The following is a 19,355-nucleotide window of genomic DNA, read 5'->3' as shown; positions in this document are numbered from 1 at the left end:
ACTCACCAATAAAAAGGCATAGAGTTACAGAATGGATCAAAAAACAAAACCCAACCATATGCTGCCTCCAGGAGAAACATCTCAGCTCCAAAGACAAATATAGACTCAAAGTGAAAGGTTGGAAAATGATTATTTCAATTAAATGGCATTCAGAGAAAAGTGAGAGTAGCGGTACTAGTATCAGACAAAATAGACTTCAAACTAAAAAAGGTAAAGAAAGATACTGAGGGACATTTCACAATGATAAAGGGAATCATACACCAAGAAGACATAATACTTATTAATATCTATGCTCCCAATCAGGAAGCCCCAAAATATGTAAAGCAATTACTAACAGAACTAAAGGGAGAAACAGACCAAAACACTATCGTAGTAAGGGATCTAAACACCCCACTGTTGGATATGGACAGATCATCCAAACAGAAAATCACTAAGGAAATAACATCCTTAAATGACACATTAGACCAACTGGACATAATTGACACTTACAGAGCCTTCCATCCCAAAACAGCTACTTATACACATTCTTCTCTAGTGCACATAGAACATTCTCAAGGACTGACCACATACTGGGACACAGAGATAGCCTCAACAAATATAAGAGCATTGAAATCATACCAACCATATTCTCTTATCATAATGCTGTGAAACTAGAGATCAACTGCAGAGAGAAATAAGGAAGAACCGCAAATACATGAAGATTAAACAACATGCTACTGAAGAATAACTGGGTCACAGAAGAAATAAAAAGAGAGATCAAGAGATATATAATATAGAAATGAATGATAATGAGAGTACAACATATCAAAACTTTTGGGACACGGCAAAAGCGGTCATAAGAGGAAAGTTCATATCATTAGAGACCTACCTCCAAAAACAAGAATGAGCCCAAATAAACAACCTAATGCTTCATCTTAAAAAACTAGAAAAGGCCTAAAGTTAACAGAAGGAAAGAATCAAAATTACAAAATAAATGAATGAAATTGAAAACAAAACAAAACAAAAAACAATACAAAAAATAAATACAACAAAGACCGGGTTCTTTGAGAAGGTTAATAAAATTGACAAACCTCTGGCTAGACTCACTCAAGAAAAAAGAGAAAGGACACAAATAAACAAAACAGGGATGAAAGAGGGGAAAGTACGACTGACATCGCAGAAATACAAAGGACCACATAAGAATACTATGAAAAAGTATATAATAACAAATTTAATAACCTAGAAGAAATGAACCAGTACTTAGAAAAATATAACCTTCCTAGACTGAATCAAGAAGATATGGAAAATCTAGACTGATCAGCAGTATGGAAATGGAAACGATCATCAAAAACACACCAAAAAGTAAAAGTCCAGGGCCAGACGGCTTCACCAGTGAATTCTACCAAACATTCAAAGAAGATTTAATACCTATTTTCCTCAAACTCTTCCAAAAAATCAAACAGGAGGCAATACTTCCCAACTCATTTTATCACTCTGATACGAAAATCTGGTAATGATAACACAAAAAAAGAAAACTACAGACCAATATCTCTCATGAATACAGATGCAAAAATCCTAAATAAGATACTAGTGAACTGAATACAGCAATATAGTAAAAAGATTATACATCGCGATCAAGTGGGCTTCATCCCAGGGGTACAGGGATGGTTCAACATACGTAAATCGACTAATGTGATATATCACATAAACAAATTAAAAAATAAGAATCATATGATCATGTCAACAGATGTGGAAAAACCCTTTGACAAGATACAGCATCCATTTATGATCAAAACACTTAAATAAATTGGTATAGAAGGAAAGTACCTGAACATAATAAAGGTCATACATGACAAGCCCTCAGCCAACATTATACTGAATGGTGAAAAGCTAAAACCTTCCCTCTAAGATCAGGAACAAGGCAAAGTTGTCCACTATTGCCACTGTTATTCAATATAACATTGGGAGTCCCAGCAAGTACAATCGGGTAAGAGAAAGATATAAAAGCATTTTATATTTGCGGATGACATGATTCTTCATATAGAAAACCCTAAAGACCACCACTAGAAACAATAAGTAAATACAGTAAAGTCTCTGGATACAAAATCAATGTTCAAAAATCCATAGCGTTCCTATATTCTAATAATGAAGTGTCAGAAAAAGAAGTGGAAAAAATAATTCCTTTTGCAATTGCAACAAAAAGAATATAATACTTAGGAATAAATTTAACGAAACAAGTGAAGGACCTATATAATGAAAACTATACGACCCTATTAAAAGAAATTGAAGAAGATACAAAGAAATGGAAAGATATTCAGTGTTCTTGGATTGGAAGAATCAACATAGTTAATATAACCTTATTACCTAAAGCATTATACAGATTTAATGCAATCCCTATCGAAATCCTATTGGCATTTTTTAAGGAAATACAACAAAAAATCATAAGATTTGTATGAAAGCACCTCGAATTGCCAAAGCCATCCTGAGAAAAAAGAATGAGGCTGGAGGCATCTCTCTGCATGACTTCAAATTACACTAGAAAGCAACAGAAATCAAAACGGCACGGGATTGGCAGCAAAACAGACACACAAACCAGTGGAACAGAATCGAGTCCAGAAGTAAACCCATATTTATATGGGCAAATAATTTTTGACAAAAAAAGCCAAAAACATACAGTGGACAAAGGAAAGCCTCTTCAATAAATGGTGCTGGGAAAACTGGAAGGCCACCTGCAAAAGAATGAAACTAGACTGTTGTCTATCACCACACACGTAAATTAACTCAAAATGGATTAAAGGCCTGAATATAAGACCTGAAACAATAAAATGCATAGAAAAAAACATAGGAACTAAATTCAAGGACCTTCGACTTAAGGAGGATTTTATGAATTTGATCTTAAAAGTAAGGGAAGTAAAAGCTAAAATAAATGAATGGGATTACATCAAACTAAAAAGCTTCTGCTCAGCAAAAGAAACCGCCAACAAGGGAAAGAGACAACCATTGAATGGGAAAATATATTTGCAAGCAACGCCTCTGATGAGGGCCTAATATCCAAAATACACAAAGAACTCATATGACTCAATAAGAACTAAAAAACAAATGATCCAATCAAAAAATAGGCAGAGGACCTGAACAAACACTTCTCCCTAGAGGACATACAAATGGCCAACAAATATGAAAAGATGCTCAACATCGCTGGCTATTAGGGAAATACAAATCTAAACCACTATGAGATACCATCTCACACCTGTTAGAATAGCTATAATCAATGGGACAAGTAATAACAAATGTTGGAGAGGATGTGGAGAAAAAGGATCCCTCATACACTGCTGGCTGGACTGCAAATTGGTACAGCCAGTATGGAAAACAGTACGGAGGTTCCTCAAAAATCTGAGAATTGACCTACCATATGATCAGCAATCCCTCTACTGGGTATTTACCCCAAAGACTTGAAAACTCATATCCAAAAAGATATTTGCACACTGACATTCATAGCAGCATTATTCACAGTGGTCAGGATATGGAAGCAACCAAAGTGTCCTACAATAGATGACTGGCTAAAGAAGCTGTGGTACATATATGTACAATGGAATATTACTCAGACATAAGAAGAGATGAAATACTGCCATGTGCGACAACATGGATAGACCTTGAGATAATCATGCTAAGCAAAATAAGCGAGGCAGAAAAACTTGAAAACCACATGATATCACTTATATGTGGGATATAAACCTTAAAGCAACAAATGAACAGGACAAACAAACAGAGACTCAGGGACATGGACAATGGACTAGTGTTTACCAGAGGTTAGGGGGTGAGGCAGGAAGGGAGAAGTAGACAGGGTAAATGAGGTCAATATAGGGGGTTAGGGGGAGGGTGAAGTGGGTAAAGGGGATCAAATATACGGTAGCTGAAGGAAACTGGACTTTGGATGGTAAACACACAACAGAATATACAGATGTCAAATGATAATGTACACCTGAAAATCATATAATTGTATTAACCCATGCTACCCCAATAAACTTAAGATAAAAAAAATAAAAATAAAAGTAAAAATAAAGAAAAAAAGTAAACAGATCAACTATAATAAAAATTTTAAACGCTCTTTAAAAAAAAAACTGGAATGAACCTCATTGTTTACTTAATTCAAACTTGTCATTGTATAAATAAAATAGAGGCCCAGGGTTAGTTAATCCCATACCTCATGAGATTTTACAAAGATTAGAAACCATTCTTTGGATATGCCTGAAATAAGCATATACTGATTACAGCACAAAGATGATATGAAGTCAAAGAATAAGCATATACTGATTACAGCACAAATATAATATGAAGTCAAAGAATTAATTAAAGACCCTCAAAGAACACTGCCTTTTTTTTTTTTTTTTTAAATCAGATTCCTTTATAAATTGCTCTCACACTCTGAAATTGCCTCAAGATCTAAGGCTATTTTAGCAACTACAAAACCTTTATGCCTAAGACATTGTAAATTTTACTCCTTTTCACTTTGTCTCCAGTGGCTAGGACCACAGACTTTCTCAAGTACCCAAACACCCAGCATCCACAAACGCCGTAGATTCTTACAATAATAAATTATCTGTCCTGCCAATCACTTTGTCCATATGCCTATACCCATAAATGCCATTTAAGTACAGAATTAGGCAAGGATTTGATATGTCTCCATCCCTTCTTGTGAAACCTATGACTTCTAGTCCTTCAATATCAACTGTGCCTAAAAATATGTTAACTTAATACCAGATCCCTTTTTTGCAATGCCCTCATCTGTCTTTACAAATATATCTAGCTATTATATTTTGTTCTTTACCCAGCTCCCCATTTTTCCATTAAAATTATTCTTATTTCAAAAAGTGACAAATAGAGAGGAACAAATGTGCTATATCTCTTCCCCTTTGAAAGAACCTCCTTGAAAAAACATATGGTTTATTATTAAAAGGATTCCTCCTGTAACACAAGCTACTCCTGCCACAAAAAAGCAATCCCAGAAGACTTAACTGTGTATTATTTCCCTTCATTAGCATGTTTAAAACTTATGTTTTAAAATAATAAAAGAGTTTTCATTCAGTAAATAGTCGCTAAATGAATATTATATTCTTAGTCAACTCTAATGCTAAATCTTATTAAAATTAATAGACAAGTATAAAAGAATTTTCTCATCTTATCAATGTTCCATAAATACTGTTGTGCTAATCTGGTTCCAAAATCATGGATACAAGAGATAATTCTATAAAATAGGTGTTCTCTCCAGTCCCTACCTATGCAACCATCATTTTCTTGAATAAAAGAACTTGATTAGTTATCGCTTACAGTGTTGATAAGAAGAGAATAACTAAGTTCAACATGTTTTGTAGGAGATTGTTATACTATACTCACAGACAAGCTTTGAAAACACGTATAAACAGACACGTTGTTGCAAATAAGCAAGTATTTCCTGAGTGTTTGTTATATTCGAAAACTAAGAAAAAGTTTGGGGCAGGGGGGACTTGTAAAGGTAAATAAACAAGGACAAGAAGCTTAGACAAAAAGTGCAGAAAGAGATGTGAGACATTACACTGTACTGCCAAGTAATAATAGCATTTCAGATTGAAAAAGGAAGTAGCATACCCAAAGTTAACTTAATTTTCAGGAATCTAGAAAGGAAAATTGCTTTGCTTACTTCTTTCTTGAGCTACACCTGAAAAACTGATCACTTAGTTTGTACTGACATTCTAAATGTTCCCCCAGCCCTCACATCTTTACCAAAACACGTATGTTTTCAAACTCTGGACCTGGCTTGCTCCTTTTCTTTCACCTCTTTTTTTCTTTTTTAAAAGAAATAACTAAGCAATTAGAAGGGTACTCTAAGAATAAGAAACCCCCAAATTTCTGGAAGGTAGTCAAGTAAAACATCTTAAAGACAGCATCAAGTTAGAATAAATGCATACTTATACATATTTTAAGAGCCTACATTCCTGAGTTATTAAGCACCTCCTATAGCCCTCAAGAACTTTCTTGTGTTACAAAAGAATTTATATAACACAGTTCTCTTTTATTCCCTATGATAACAATAAACCTGAATGTCCAAGTTTTAAATAAAGAACACAGCTACTTAAGTAAAATAACTTTTAAAAAAATCAAGATAAAGTACAGTGCATACCTTCCCTCCTTTCATGACGTCGATCATGAGACTGTGAAATTCGCTCATGATCATGCCTCACTTTTTCCCGCATTGGAGAGCGATGTCTTGGGGGACTTTGCTTTCTCTGAGGAGAAGAGAGAGAATGTGAAGGATAAGGAGAAGGAGAGCGTCGTAAAGGTGGAGTTATTGTCCTCTGATAAGATGGTGAAGGAGTTCTTTTTCGACGAGGAGAAGGAGAATGTCTTTGAATAGATGATCCTGATTGTGAGGAAGATGAGTGATGTCTAGAAGATATAGGAGAATGATGCTGTCCTGCAGGGGAAGTAGACCTATAAGGAAAAACAACATCAATAACTAGTCAGAAATTAAGAACAATAACTGAAAGAATATCTTAGAATCAAATAGATTAGATGAAGCAAAGCATCAAATCCGTGATTTAGAAAATAGGTAGCAAAAAACACCCCATCGAAACAGCAGTAAGAATAAAGAATCCAAAAAACTGAGGACAGTTTAAGGGGCCTCTGGGATACCATCAAGTGTACCAACATTCACATTATAGGGATACCAGATGGAGAAGACAGAGAGCAAAGAACTGAAAATCTATTTGAAGAAATAATGATGAAAAACTTCCCTAACCTAGTGAAGAAAATAGCCATATAAGTCCAAAAAGCACAGAGTCTCAAACATGATGATCCCAAAGCAGCTCACACCAAGATACATCATAATTAAAATGCCAAAGGTTAAAGATAAAGAGAGATTCTTAAAAGCATCAAGAGAAAAAAACAGTTAGTTACATACAAGGGAGCTCCCATAAGACTGTCAGCTGATGTTTCAATAGAAACTTTGCAGGCCAGAAGGGATTGGCAGAAAATATTCAAGGTAATGAAAAGCAAGGACCTACAACCAAGATTATTCTAACCAGTAAGGCTATTAAGAATTAAAGGACAGATAAAACTTCTTAGACAAGCAAAAGCTAAAGGAGTTCATCACCACCAAAGCAGTATTACAAGAAATGGTAAAGGGACTTCATGGAGAAGAATTTTAAAAAAATATCAAAAATATAACGGCAATAACTTTATATTTATCAACAATTACTTTAAATGTAAATAAATTAAATGTTCAAATCAAAATATAGGGTGAATAAATGGATAGGAAACAAAGATCCTTACATATGCTGCCTACAAGACACTCACTTCAGATTGAAAGACATGAAGACTGAAAATAAAGAGACAGAAAGTGGTATTTCATAAAAATGGAAACAAGAAAAGCTAGGATTGCAATACTTATACCAAATAAAACAGACTTTAAAACAAAAGCTGTAACAAGAGATGAAGGACCCAGTAATCCCACTTCTGTGTATTTATTATCCAAAGAAAATCAAAACACTACTTTGAAGGGACATGTGGATCCATATGTTCATTGCAGCATTATTTATAGCAGCCAAAACACGGAGGCAACCTGGGTATTCATTAATGAAGGAACGGATAAAGAAGTGCTACATATATAAATTGGAACATTACTCAGTCATAAAAAAGGAATGAAATCTTGCCATTTGCAACAACACAGATAAACCTAGAGGGTATTGTGTTGTGTGGAGTCAGGCAAAGAAAGACTAGTGCCACAGGATTTCACTTACTTGTGGAATCTAAAGAACAAAATAAATGAACAAAACGAAACAAAAACAAATGAGCAAAACAAAACAAAAACAAACTCATTGATACAGAGAACATTTTAATGGTGGTCAGATGGGAGGAGGAGGGTTGGGGGACAGGTGAAAAAGGGGAAAGGATTAAGAAGTACAAATTGGTAGTCACAAAATAGTCATGGGAATGTAAAGTACAGCATAGAAATAGAGTCAATAATATTGTAATAACTATGTATGGTGTCAGATGAGTACTAGACCTATTAGGGTAATCACTTTGTAAATTATATAAATGTCTAATCACCATGTTGTACACTTGATACTAATATAATATTGTATGCCAACTGTACTTGAAAAAAAAATTAAAAAGAACCTTCATTTCTAGCCAAAGGAAAATCTTTTCTAAAAACAAATGAAAAAAAAAAAAAAATGAATGCAAATATTAAACTAAAAGTGTAATTCCAGGATAAATTTTAATTCAAAATGCTATAAAATAATAAGTTGATTTTTTTAAAGATCCAACTGATTTTTAAGTCAGCTTGAGGCAACACTTCTAGATGAGATTTTCACTGCCTTTGTCCCAAGCTTTGGCTTTAAGCACAGTACCTTTTTCAGGCAACATTCCCCTTCAGCACAGATGGTCTACTTAAAGTATAGAATTTGCTCTTACCAGAGATAATATCTGACAGTGTGAATAGGTGCTTGGAGAGGGGGAACCCACGAAGAGCAAAAGAGAAAACATGCTCGTAAATCTAGACAGAAAGCAGCTATGAGAATGCTTGTATTTCAGAGCTATGGGAAAAGGGAAAAGATGTCATGAGCTAAGCAAAATCTAAAGTCTGCACTGCCTGGGTTGACACTTAGAATGGGGAAAGAATGCTATGGTTAAGGAAAGAAGGTATTATCTATATAGTTTTTATCTTAAATTATGTGCCTTCACCCTTGGGCAGCACAAAGATATAGTTCATAAATCTTGATTTCCCTTCAAATTATCCCTTCAAATTATCTTTTTTCATTGATGCTAGAGAAATAACATGTAACCTCACAAAACACATCTCAATCACTCCTATAATCTGTTATGTCCAGGGCCCTGCCTACAATAAATATGCAAAATGTGTGCACGATGGAGAGCTGGAATACACACATTTGTGCAATATCCGAAAACAGGGCTAATGTTTAAAAAATAACATTCTAGATATCACATACCCAAATATCATATTTGTCAAAGCAATCATTTTGAAGGGTATATGGTTGTTCGAAAACATTCTGCAGTTCTAGTCAAAGTATTTTAGAATTACCTTATATGCCTACAATAAATACTTCTTAATATCGATGGTGGCAAAATCATTATTAATCCTAAATTGGGATTTCTCAATCTTGACACTACTGAAATTTTGTATTCAGTAATTTTTTGTGGTGGCTGTGCATGTATGGCAGCAACTCTGGCGTCTATATACTAGAAGCCAGTACATCTCCCCCGCTCCCACGACCCCATTTATGACAATAAGAAATGGCTCCAGATATCTGCAAATGTCCCAGAGAGGTAAAACCACCCCCAGTTGAGAACCACTGCTCCAATATATGGTTTATAGCTATAAAATATGTGTTACTGGGTCAAAAATAATCCAATATATTTGAAAGAATTTTGCAGAACATGGATTTAAGCAAATAAACAAAAACACCTTCTAGATAACAGCTGACTAGAACATATTTACCTAAACATTATAGTTATCTGTGATTTCACTAAACCCTTTTAAATAGAAATAAAAATTGTTATTACTTTCTCATGTAAAAAAATTAAGCCATTAGCTACAATAATTTAATTGATTCTAAATAGGTACTTAAACATACTAGTAAAAATACTCCATGGGCCTTATCCTAATTTGGAAAACCATTTATGATCAATGGCCATTTAAATGTATCCTGCTGAACAAAAATTCAATGCAAGACAGTATTAGAATGACTACTGTTTGGTGCTTTCCAATTTTAATTTCATCAGGTTCTAGTCAACTTGGAAATATTTAAATTGATAAAATAAAGAATCTGGCTCTCCACATTCTGTGACATTTTGATTAATTTTTAGTTTATTTCTGAGGTATACTCAAAATTGTTTCAAGAATGTCTATAATATCCTTTGGTGATTAGTTCACATACTTAAAAAATAAAATAGTTCATAATGCTCTCTTTAAAAAACACATAGCCCAATCACATTTCTATTCAAATATAGTGTCTATGGAAGAAAAAAAAACTTCAGTTCAAGCTTCGGATAATCGAGTTATCGTATTAAGTAAGATCAGAGCACCACTGTGTTGTCAAGTTATGGTTTCATCATTTTTAACCATATTTTTCTTCTTACCCATTCTTCGGGGAAAAAAAAAGTTTAAGAAACCTGTTGATTTAAGCATCTGTTATGGACTGAATGTCTATGTCTCCCCAAATTTTTATGCTGAAACCCCAACCCTCAAGGTGATGGTATCTGGAGGTGGGGCCTTTGGGAGTAATTAGGTTTAGATGAGGTCCTGAGGGTGGGGCTCCCATGATGGGATTAGCATTCTATTTGAAAAGGAAGAGACCAGACAGCTAGAGAGCAAGCTCCCTCTCCCTTTCTCCATCCCATTTCCATGTGAGGATACAGTGAGAAGACAGCTGTCTATGAATCTTGAAGTGGGCCCTCACCGGGAAGCAAATCTGCCTGGTACCTTGACCCTGGACTTCCCAGCCTCCACACCTGTGAGAAATAAATGTCTGTTGTTTGACCCACCCAGTCCATGGAATTTTGTAATAACAGTATCCCAAGTTGGCTAAGATAGTATTTTACATTCTCTTGTTATCATTCTTTGAAGTCTGATGACTGAACAGTGAAAAGAAAGGATCTGTTACCAAAACAAGATGGATCAAATTATGGATGTGAGCCTGATTGGAACAAGAATTATATTCATTCTGCATATATATAAAGTGTGACTTATTAATAAAACCACCTTGAAATCTAACCAAAATTATTAGTGCTTTGGATTCTAGACTATTGCAGAGATATACAGTATTAAAATACATTTCCACTTAGAATACCAGTAGTTTCAAATGAATTAGTCTTATGCTCTAGAATTGGCTGGTTTCTCATCTGAGGGGGAAAAGAGAAATGACATTTGAAATTCGAATAAAGGAAAAAGGAAAGTTTAGTGCCCCAAGAGAAGCTCAAGACCTTAAAACAGAAATTTGAACTGTCGGCAAGAGCAATGTGATTTATAGCACAAAGGGAAAGACGATCTTTAGCCTGACTTGGTTCCTATCAAAAGCTTTTTAATGCTTCTATAATTAGGACATGATGTGAAATGAGAATATTCGGGGTCTATTTCATTTGAGGGAAAAATGTGAAAGGTTAAGAAATTAAAAATTCCTCTTATTCAAGATCCAAGTAATTTCACCTACAAACCAATGTTTACCCTAGACTTTCTTAAAATTAGAAACACCATCTTTTCTGTCAATAATTTTTATTTCTCAAATATGAACATATATAATGTAACTAACATTCATTATTCAACTGTTAAAATCATCATGCAAAGAATACTTTAAAACAAGAAACAAATGGACTATGCACAAAATCAAAATCAACTCTTTTAAGTGGTAAAATATAGCACAACAGGATACACATTACACACAGAAATATTTAGGCTTTATTATTTTACATAAGAAATTTATCCTTATGTAAAATAAGTCATTTTAATTCACTGAACAAATATTAAGTGAATACTTTCTCTGTTCCAAGCAGAGAAGTGAAGATGGCAGACAAAACCACTGACATAATCATGCCAATAATGCTAACAGTAGCAGGTAACACACACATTGCCACTATGTACGATGCTTTAAGTGCTTTATGTATATTAACTCATTTCATCTTTAGGACAACAATCCTACAAGGTAACTGAGGTAGAGGCCTGAAAACCAGTTTGTCTTAACTACGGGGTCTAGGAGTAGCCCACAAACAATAAAGCAAGGCAATTTCAGCTAACTAATGCAGCAAAAAGTCTATAAAGCAGGGTAATGAAATAGAAACTGTTAGGTCCAAAAGAAATAGAAAATGTTAGGTCCAAAAAAAAGTTTGTCAGGGGAACTACTTCAGATCGCTTATTACGAAAAGGGCCTTTACTGAGATGATAGTTGAGCCAAAAGCTGAAAATCTGAGAGAAGAACTGTCTGAGCAGAAGACAAGTACAATTCATGAGAGAGGGTCAGAGAGTAGCCAGGGGTCGGATGATATGAATTCTTCTAGGTCACGTAAAAGTCTGGTTTTATTCTAAGGATGAAGGAAATCACTACAGAGTTTTAGGCAGGAACATGTCATTCAAAATCTAACAAGATCTTACTTGCCTAAATAAATATGAAGATGGAAAAAGAAAACACTTCTGTGTGATTTATTTCAGACCGAGTAGCTTGCTGTTCCTTTGGAGCATGATAAATACTCCCTGGAAGGAGAATCATTTCTAACTGAATAATCTACAGAAATAGGAGAATACTTTTGTCTATAGGAATCTTGTGAAAGATATCTCCTCCGTAAATATACATAATGATACTTTCGATTCAAGCAAAAGAATAAGAAGTTCTAGATAATACAAGGAAATTTAAGCCAAGTACTAATAATTTTGGTTAGATTTTATTTTTGCATTTATGTAGGAAAAAAGAATGTTAAGATAATCCCTAAATCAACACATCCTTCAGTGCTATTCGAAGCCAGAACTATTTACTATTTAAATAATATATTTTTCAGGATCTGGTTCAGGAGCCTTACGTAGACTTATTCAATCAAATGACTTATAAAAACTATACCTACCACTGTGATCGAGAGTCAGAGGAGACAAGTACCTAGTATCCCTGGCACATGAGGAAATTGTTTTTAAACTCTAGGAATAAGGGACTCAGTATTCCAAATGCAGTAAAACCCAGAAACAACACACACCAGCATAACATGAATTAAGACAACTGCAACTGGCTCCTGTCCTCTGCTTTGTGGAGCAAGTTAAAGTTCTTACTTACTCCTAGGATAGGCTGGGGTAGTAAGAGATGAAGGAGAAGACCAGACCACGCCAAGAAATACACAATCCAGTCTTGGGAAAGAGGGAAATTAAGAACGGTTCTCAAGCCCTGGTCCAATTTCCCAGATTCGACATTTCCTCAGCTCAGGCCAATGAAATGGGTGTCAAAGAAGGATTCCTGAAATCCCTGCCACTGTCCTACAAGTCCTACTTAGTCATTTAACTGTCAGTGTAAAAATTACCACCAGACGGCACCAAACCTACACCCAAATTGAGATGGATTTTGATGATGCAGCTAGGAGTCCGTTATTTAATTAATCTCACCACATATAACACAACCCCACATTTTTATCTAAGTGAATTTTGGCCTCCATTTACTATCTTATGTATTTCTAATTAGACCAATTATTGGAACAGGACTAACTTCTCAATCACTTTCTGATACTGAAAGCCTCTGACACTGCTGAAGAACAACTTCAAGTCTTAATTCCACCAAGCATGTTGGAAAAGGGTAAAAGTACAACTTTTAAGGACATAAATGCCACTCTAGATTCTGGCTCAATAAATCGTCCCAATATCACACTTACAAATGAGAGTCCTAGCCTTGATCTATTGGACTAAATGTGGAAGGCTTTTTTAAAAATTTCCAACACAACTGAGTTATTTTGATATTTATAAAATTCATTTTTAACACGTCTACTATAAATTTAGTGTATTATATAATTATGTTCAGTTATATCACATTTCTTTAAGTGCCTTAATTTTATATTCCTAGCCTAAATTACCATTCACATGAAAACACCTTTTAGGTCTATAGACAGGGCTCAATTAAATGCAGAAAAAAGACGATGCCTCAGACAAGCAATTCTCAAACTGAATACAAAGGTTCCATTTTAATATTAAAATGTTTGCATACCTTCATGATGTATGTGTCGATATCCGTTAATTGGGAAAATATGATAAAAGATACTACAGATTCATCAATGCTTTTAAAATTTATATTTTAAAATTACATTATTTTCCTTTTTTTATTTTACATGTGATACTGTAAGTGTCTTTTCTTGGAGAGATATGCTTAAATATATATGAATAAAATGATAAAATGTCCAGGACATACTTCAAAATAATACTGGAGGGGGGAGGTAGACAGGGGTGTGGATGAAACAAGATGGATATAAAAGGATCTTCATACTATTCTATTTTTATTTGTGTGAAATAACGTAACATTTTTTCCATCCTCTGTATACAATTAAGCAACATTAGTACATTACTTACTCAAGAATCTATCAATTCAGTCTATGTATATAAAATGCTTGGCACACACATGGATTCTTCCCTGTCCTATAGTTAATGGCCACAGGATGAGATTCACCAGTCCAGACTATGCATGGTCTTTGAACATAAATGTTAAATACTAATAAATCAAAGAATAAATCCAATAGATGATATTCTTTGTCAAAGATCTGAAACATTCTGATTTTAATTATTTTGATAAATGGGTGTGATCACTGAAAGGAAACAGGACTATCAATTTGGTAATTTGCTTATTTTACTAAGTTGAAGTCAAAGCCAACAAGCTTTAGATGACCACATCTGTTTTTCAAATCTAGGAAAGATTCATGCAGGCATTTATACTCCTATCCAAGAAGTAAAACAGATTTCTTCCAAATTCTAGTAATGATAAAAAAGTGATTTTTAAAAAAAACGATCTATGTTCTTAATACTATCTTCTCATTTAACCACAACATTCTGCAACCTAGCATTTTGATTAAAACATATTACTCATCAGTGAAACCACATTTAACCAAATATCCAGCAGAACAAGCTATATGCAATTGTTAGCTAATTTCTCTGGCTAACTGCTATCCATAATGTTTTTGTCTGTTTAATCCACTGATATAATATAGGTTAACTTTCCTGATTCAGCAAGAATAAAGGATACAGATTTTCACGGAAAAAGAAGATATTACAGGTCCATTGAAACATCACTGTAAACATCCACTTTAGGATTATCTAAATATAATAGGTTATGTTAGGAATATTGATATGAAATATACCCATCACAAGTGATTTTCTGACTAAATATTCAATTTGAGCTTTCCTGTGAGTTACATCTCAAACAAATTACAGAATAAAAATGATTTAGTTCAGTTCCAACTAATCAAGATTCTACTATTTTCTGTACAGAGTAGGTCATGAAAAGTTTATTTTTAAAAAATATTATTGGAAAATGCTACATTTCCTAAGAACAGAGAAATAAAATAAATCCATAAGGCTTTTAAAAAAGTAAACAAGTGGTATTCAGGTTTTGATCAATATTAGATAAATAAATCATACCTGAGTAAAGTCTACTAGTCAAACTGAAAGACACTGATAAAAACATTCCTATAACTGTGGCCTCCAAATTATTCACTTCAAAAGCAATTATGAGATATAATTTAGTGTTACTCAAATGAACAAATATTCTAGGAATACAGTATATTCTTAACAGAGTTACTGTGGCTAATGAAAGTTTAGAAGGAAAGTAATTCAAATTCTAGAGGTAGTAACTGCTTACTGGGTAGATACTTTATCCTGAATAATATTACAAATATCAGTTCACAGAACTTTCCAGATAAAGGGCCAGACAACACTCCTTTTACTTTAATGATCTTGTCACTTAAAAACATGAGCAGAAATGGCATCTCACAAGAGTAGCAGAGACTGCAATGACCTATCCCAACATCTATTCTCTCCTTGCTATTTAGTAACCCCAATTTTACTCGAATGAGCTATACACCAGCTAAAGGATTACACTTCCAAGACTCATTCATAGCTAGATGTAGCCATATGACTAAATTCTGGCCAATCAGATATAAGTTGAAATAGTGTGTGAGACTTTCAGGAAGATTAAGGCTTTCTTCCCTTCATTTTTTTCTGCTGCCTGGAAGATGTATGCAAAGACTAAGCAATAATATTTAACCGTGAGAAAATCCTGAAAAAGGAAGCATGCACAAGGAAGAAAGACAGTACCTAGATCATTAATGACTTTGTAGAACAGTGTATCAGTCTTGGATCACCTCCCGCCAAGTTTCTTTAAATGAGAGAATAAAACCATTTATGGTTCCCAACTTTATGGTCCCTGAACATTCGATTCACTCAGTGAGTTTTTAAAAATCTGGACACCGAGGAGGCTCCTCATACTAAATAAATCAGAATATCTGGGAAATGGAATCAGGTATCAATACATTTTAAAGACTCAGTTGATTCCAATGTGCAGCTAAGCTTCGGCACTACTGTCTTATGTACTTAAGCCTCCCAAACTGAGTCCTTATTTCTAATACCTGATTCTAAATCTAACTGATACTGTGTTAAGTATCAGTTAGGAAAAAAGTGCAAAAATCAGAAAAAAAAACTAAATAATTTTATGGCTACATTTGTAGTTTAAATGAAACCTATAAATGGAAAGGCACTTAAAAATATTACTACACTGTAATTGTTAAAACAGAAAAATAAAGAGTATATTTATTGAGCACTGTGCTCGCTTTTTTAAGCTTTATCTCATTTAACTCTCACCTCAACCTATGAGGTAGTTTCCTGCATATTTTAGTTGAGTAAATAGAGGCTCAAAGAAAATAACTTATTCACGGTCTCACATCAAGTAACTGGCAGTGCCAAGAAACAAGTTCGTATTTGTGTAAAATTCAAGGCAGGTACATTTTACATTACACTATAACTCAGGAAGAAAATACACTGAGAGCCCTCTAAAGAGCTGAATTTTTTTCCTGGAGGAAATACTCATTTCATGAAATAAATTGAAAAATTAACAATGGAAAATCATCCCTATCAGATTTGTAAGCATTTCAAAAATCTTGTGAACCATAAAAATATTACCTCAAAGTTGATTTTTACAAAAAGGAATTTGTTCTTAAGTAGATTTAAATAAATTTTAAAAATCAAGAATTTATAATTTGTCAGTTTTGAATACAGACCTTTAAGAAGTACTATCTTTAGAGTAGACAAAAACTGGTTAATGAGAATTTATTAAAATACACAGAATCAAAATCAATGCAGTGTCCTAAATTCTAAAATTTGATACAATTATTAAATTTCAAAATAAAAACATTTTCAGAAGGTTCTCATCTCTTTCAATGGTCAGATTTCTTATATTTACATCAAAAAGTTAATGTTTATCAACAAAAAAAAGTTCAGTAAGGAAAGTGGATCTGAACAATATTACAGATCAACTGAATCTAAAATACACATAGGAACACTTCACTCAAGCACAGCAGAATATATATTCTCCTCAAGTACACATGAAACATTCTCCAGGATAGACCACATTTTATGCCGCAAACAAGTCTTAACAAATTCAAGAAAACTAAAATCATAAAGTATCTTTTTTGATCACAATAGAATAAAACTCAAAATAAACAGCACAAGGAAACCTGAAAAATACACAAATATAAGGAGAATTAAACAACACACTCGTAATCAATGAGTCAAAAAAAGATGTCACAAAGGAAATTAGAAACAACCTCGAGACAAATGAAAATAAAAAACAACATACTGAAATTAAGAGAGAACTCTACAGCTACAAATACATACACAGAAATAAGATCTCAAATCAACAACCTAACTTTACACTTCAAGAAATTACAATAAAAAGAAAAAGAACAAACTAAATCCAAAGCTAGCAGAAGGAAAAAAATAACAGATTGGAGCAGAGACTGAAATTTAAAAAAATAAAAATAATCAATAAAACTAAGTTGGATTTTTGAAAAGATTAACAAAATGACAAATTCCTAAACTAGATTAAGAAAAAAAAAGAAGACTCAAATAACTAAAATGAGGAAAGAGCGTCCGATAAAACTGATGCCACAGAAATAAAAAGGAGAATACTATGAACAACTGTATACCAACTAATTGGCTGACTTAGAACTGGATAAATTCCTAGAAACACACAACTGCCCTAGACTGAATCATTAAGCAACAGAAAATTCAAACAGACCAACAATGAGTAAAGAGATTGATGTAGTAATTAAAAACCTCCCAAGAAAAGCCCAAGACCAGATGGATTCACTTGGGAATTCTATCAAACATTTAAAGGATTAATACTAATCCTCTGAAACTTTTCCAAAAAATTTCCAAAAAGGAAGGAATACTTCCCAGCTCATTCTATGAGGCCATATTACCCTGGTACCAAACCAGACAAAAATACTACAGGCAAAGAAAATTACATACCAATATTCCTGATAAATACTGATACAAAAATCCTTGACAAAGTACTAGCAAACCACATTAAAAAGATTATATACCAAGACAAAATAGAATTTATTCCTAGAATGCAAAGATGGTTCAACATAAGAAAATTAATGTACTACACCACATTAACAGAATGAAGAAAAAAAACATGATTATCTTAATAGACGCAGGAAAATATCTGATAACGTTCAAAACATTTTCATGATAAAAACAACTCAACAAACTAAGAACGCAAAGATACTATTTCAACATAACAAAAGCCATTTATGAAAAACCCACAGGGAACAACAAATTCAATTGGTGAAAGACTGAAAACTTTTTCTCTAAGATCAGGAACAAGGTAAGGATAGACACTCTCACTTATATTCAACATAGTATTGGAAGTTCTAGCCAGAGCAATTAGGCAAGAAAAAGAAAGAAAGAAGTAAAATTAAGAAGTAAAAAAAAAGAAAGAAGTAAAATTATTTTTGTTCAGAGGTAGCATGATCTTATATGTAGAAAACTCTACAGATTCCACAAATAAAACAAAACAAAAATCTGTTACAATAAATTTAGCACAGTGGCAGGATACAAAATCAACATGCAAAAACCAGTTGTGTATCTATATACTAACAATAAACAGTCAGAAAAGGAAATTAAAAAAGCGATTCCATTTATAACAGCATAAAAAATATATTACTTTGAAATAAACCTAACTAATGAATTCAAATACTTGTATAGTGAAAACTGTGAAATATTGCCAAGAAAAATTAAAGACACAAATAAATGGGAAGACATTCTGTGCTCATGGATTATATGACTTAATATTAAGATGTACATACTATCCAAAGTGATCTACAGATTAGACACAATTGCTATCAAAGTTCCAATTGCATTTTTTTTTTTTTTGCTGAAATATAAAAGTTCATCCTAAAATTTATTTGGAATTTCAAGGGACCCTGATTAGCCAAAATAATTTTTAAAAGAATGAATAAAGTGAGAAAACTCACCCTGATTTTGAAATGTATTACAAAGCCTAAGTAATCAAAAGTGTGGTACTAGATAGAATACAGACAGACAAACAGACCAAAACCAAATGAGTAGAACAGAGAGCCTAGAAATAAATCCTTACATATAGAGCTAAATGATCTTCAACAAGGATGCCAAGACCACTCAATGGGGAAAGGATGGTCTTTTCAAAAATTAGCGCTGAGAAAACTAGTTATTCACATGCAAAAACAATGAAGTTGGACCCTTATCTTGTATCATAAACAAAAATTAATTTAAAAGGAATTAAAGACCTGAACATAATATCTAAAACTATAAAACATCTACAAAAAACATAGGT

At 33.4% G+C, this 19,355-nt stretch overlaps 1 protein-coding gene across 11 annotated transcripts in view; it reads right to left on the bottom strand.

Annotated features, from left to right (window-relative positions):
- Window positions 1–19,355, bottom strand: part of ZC3H13 (zinc finger CCCH-type containing 13) — a 113,421-nt gene that overhangs the window by 47,689 nt on the left and 46,377 nt on the right. For all 11 annotated transcript variants that reach the window (XM_011370376.2, XM_023536681.1, XM_023536678.1 and 8 more), the window contains one exon: window positions 6,134–6,444. In XM_011370376.2, coding sequence (XP_011368678.1) covers window positions 6,134–6,444 — 311 coding nt within the window. The remainder of the gene's footprint in view (window positions 1–6,133; window positions 6,445–19,355) is intronic.

This window comes from Pteropus vampyrus, unplaced genomic scaffold (genome assembly GCF_000151845.1).
Source record: "Pteropus vampyrus isolate Shadow unplaced genomic scaffold, Pvam_2.0 Scaffold167, whole genome shotgun sequence".
Classification (NCBI taxonomy): domain Eukaryota; kingdom Metazoa; phylum Chordata; class Mammalia; order Chiroptera; family Pteropodidae; genus Pteropus; species Pteropus vampyrus.
Note: the sequence above shows the minus strand (reverse complement) of the source record. Positions and strands in the feature narration are given on the sequence as shown.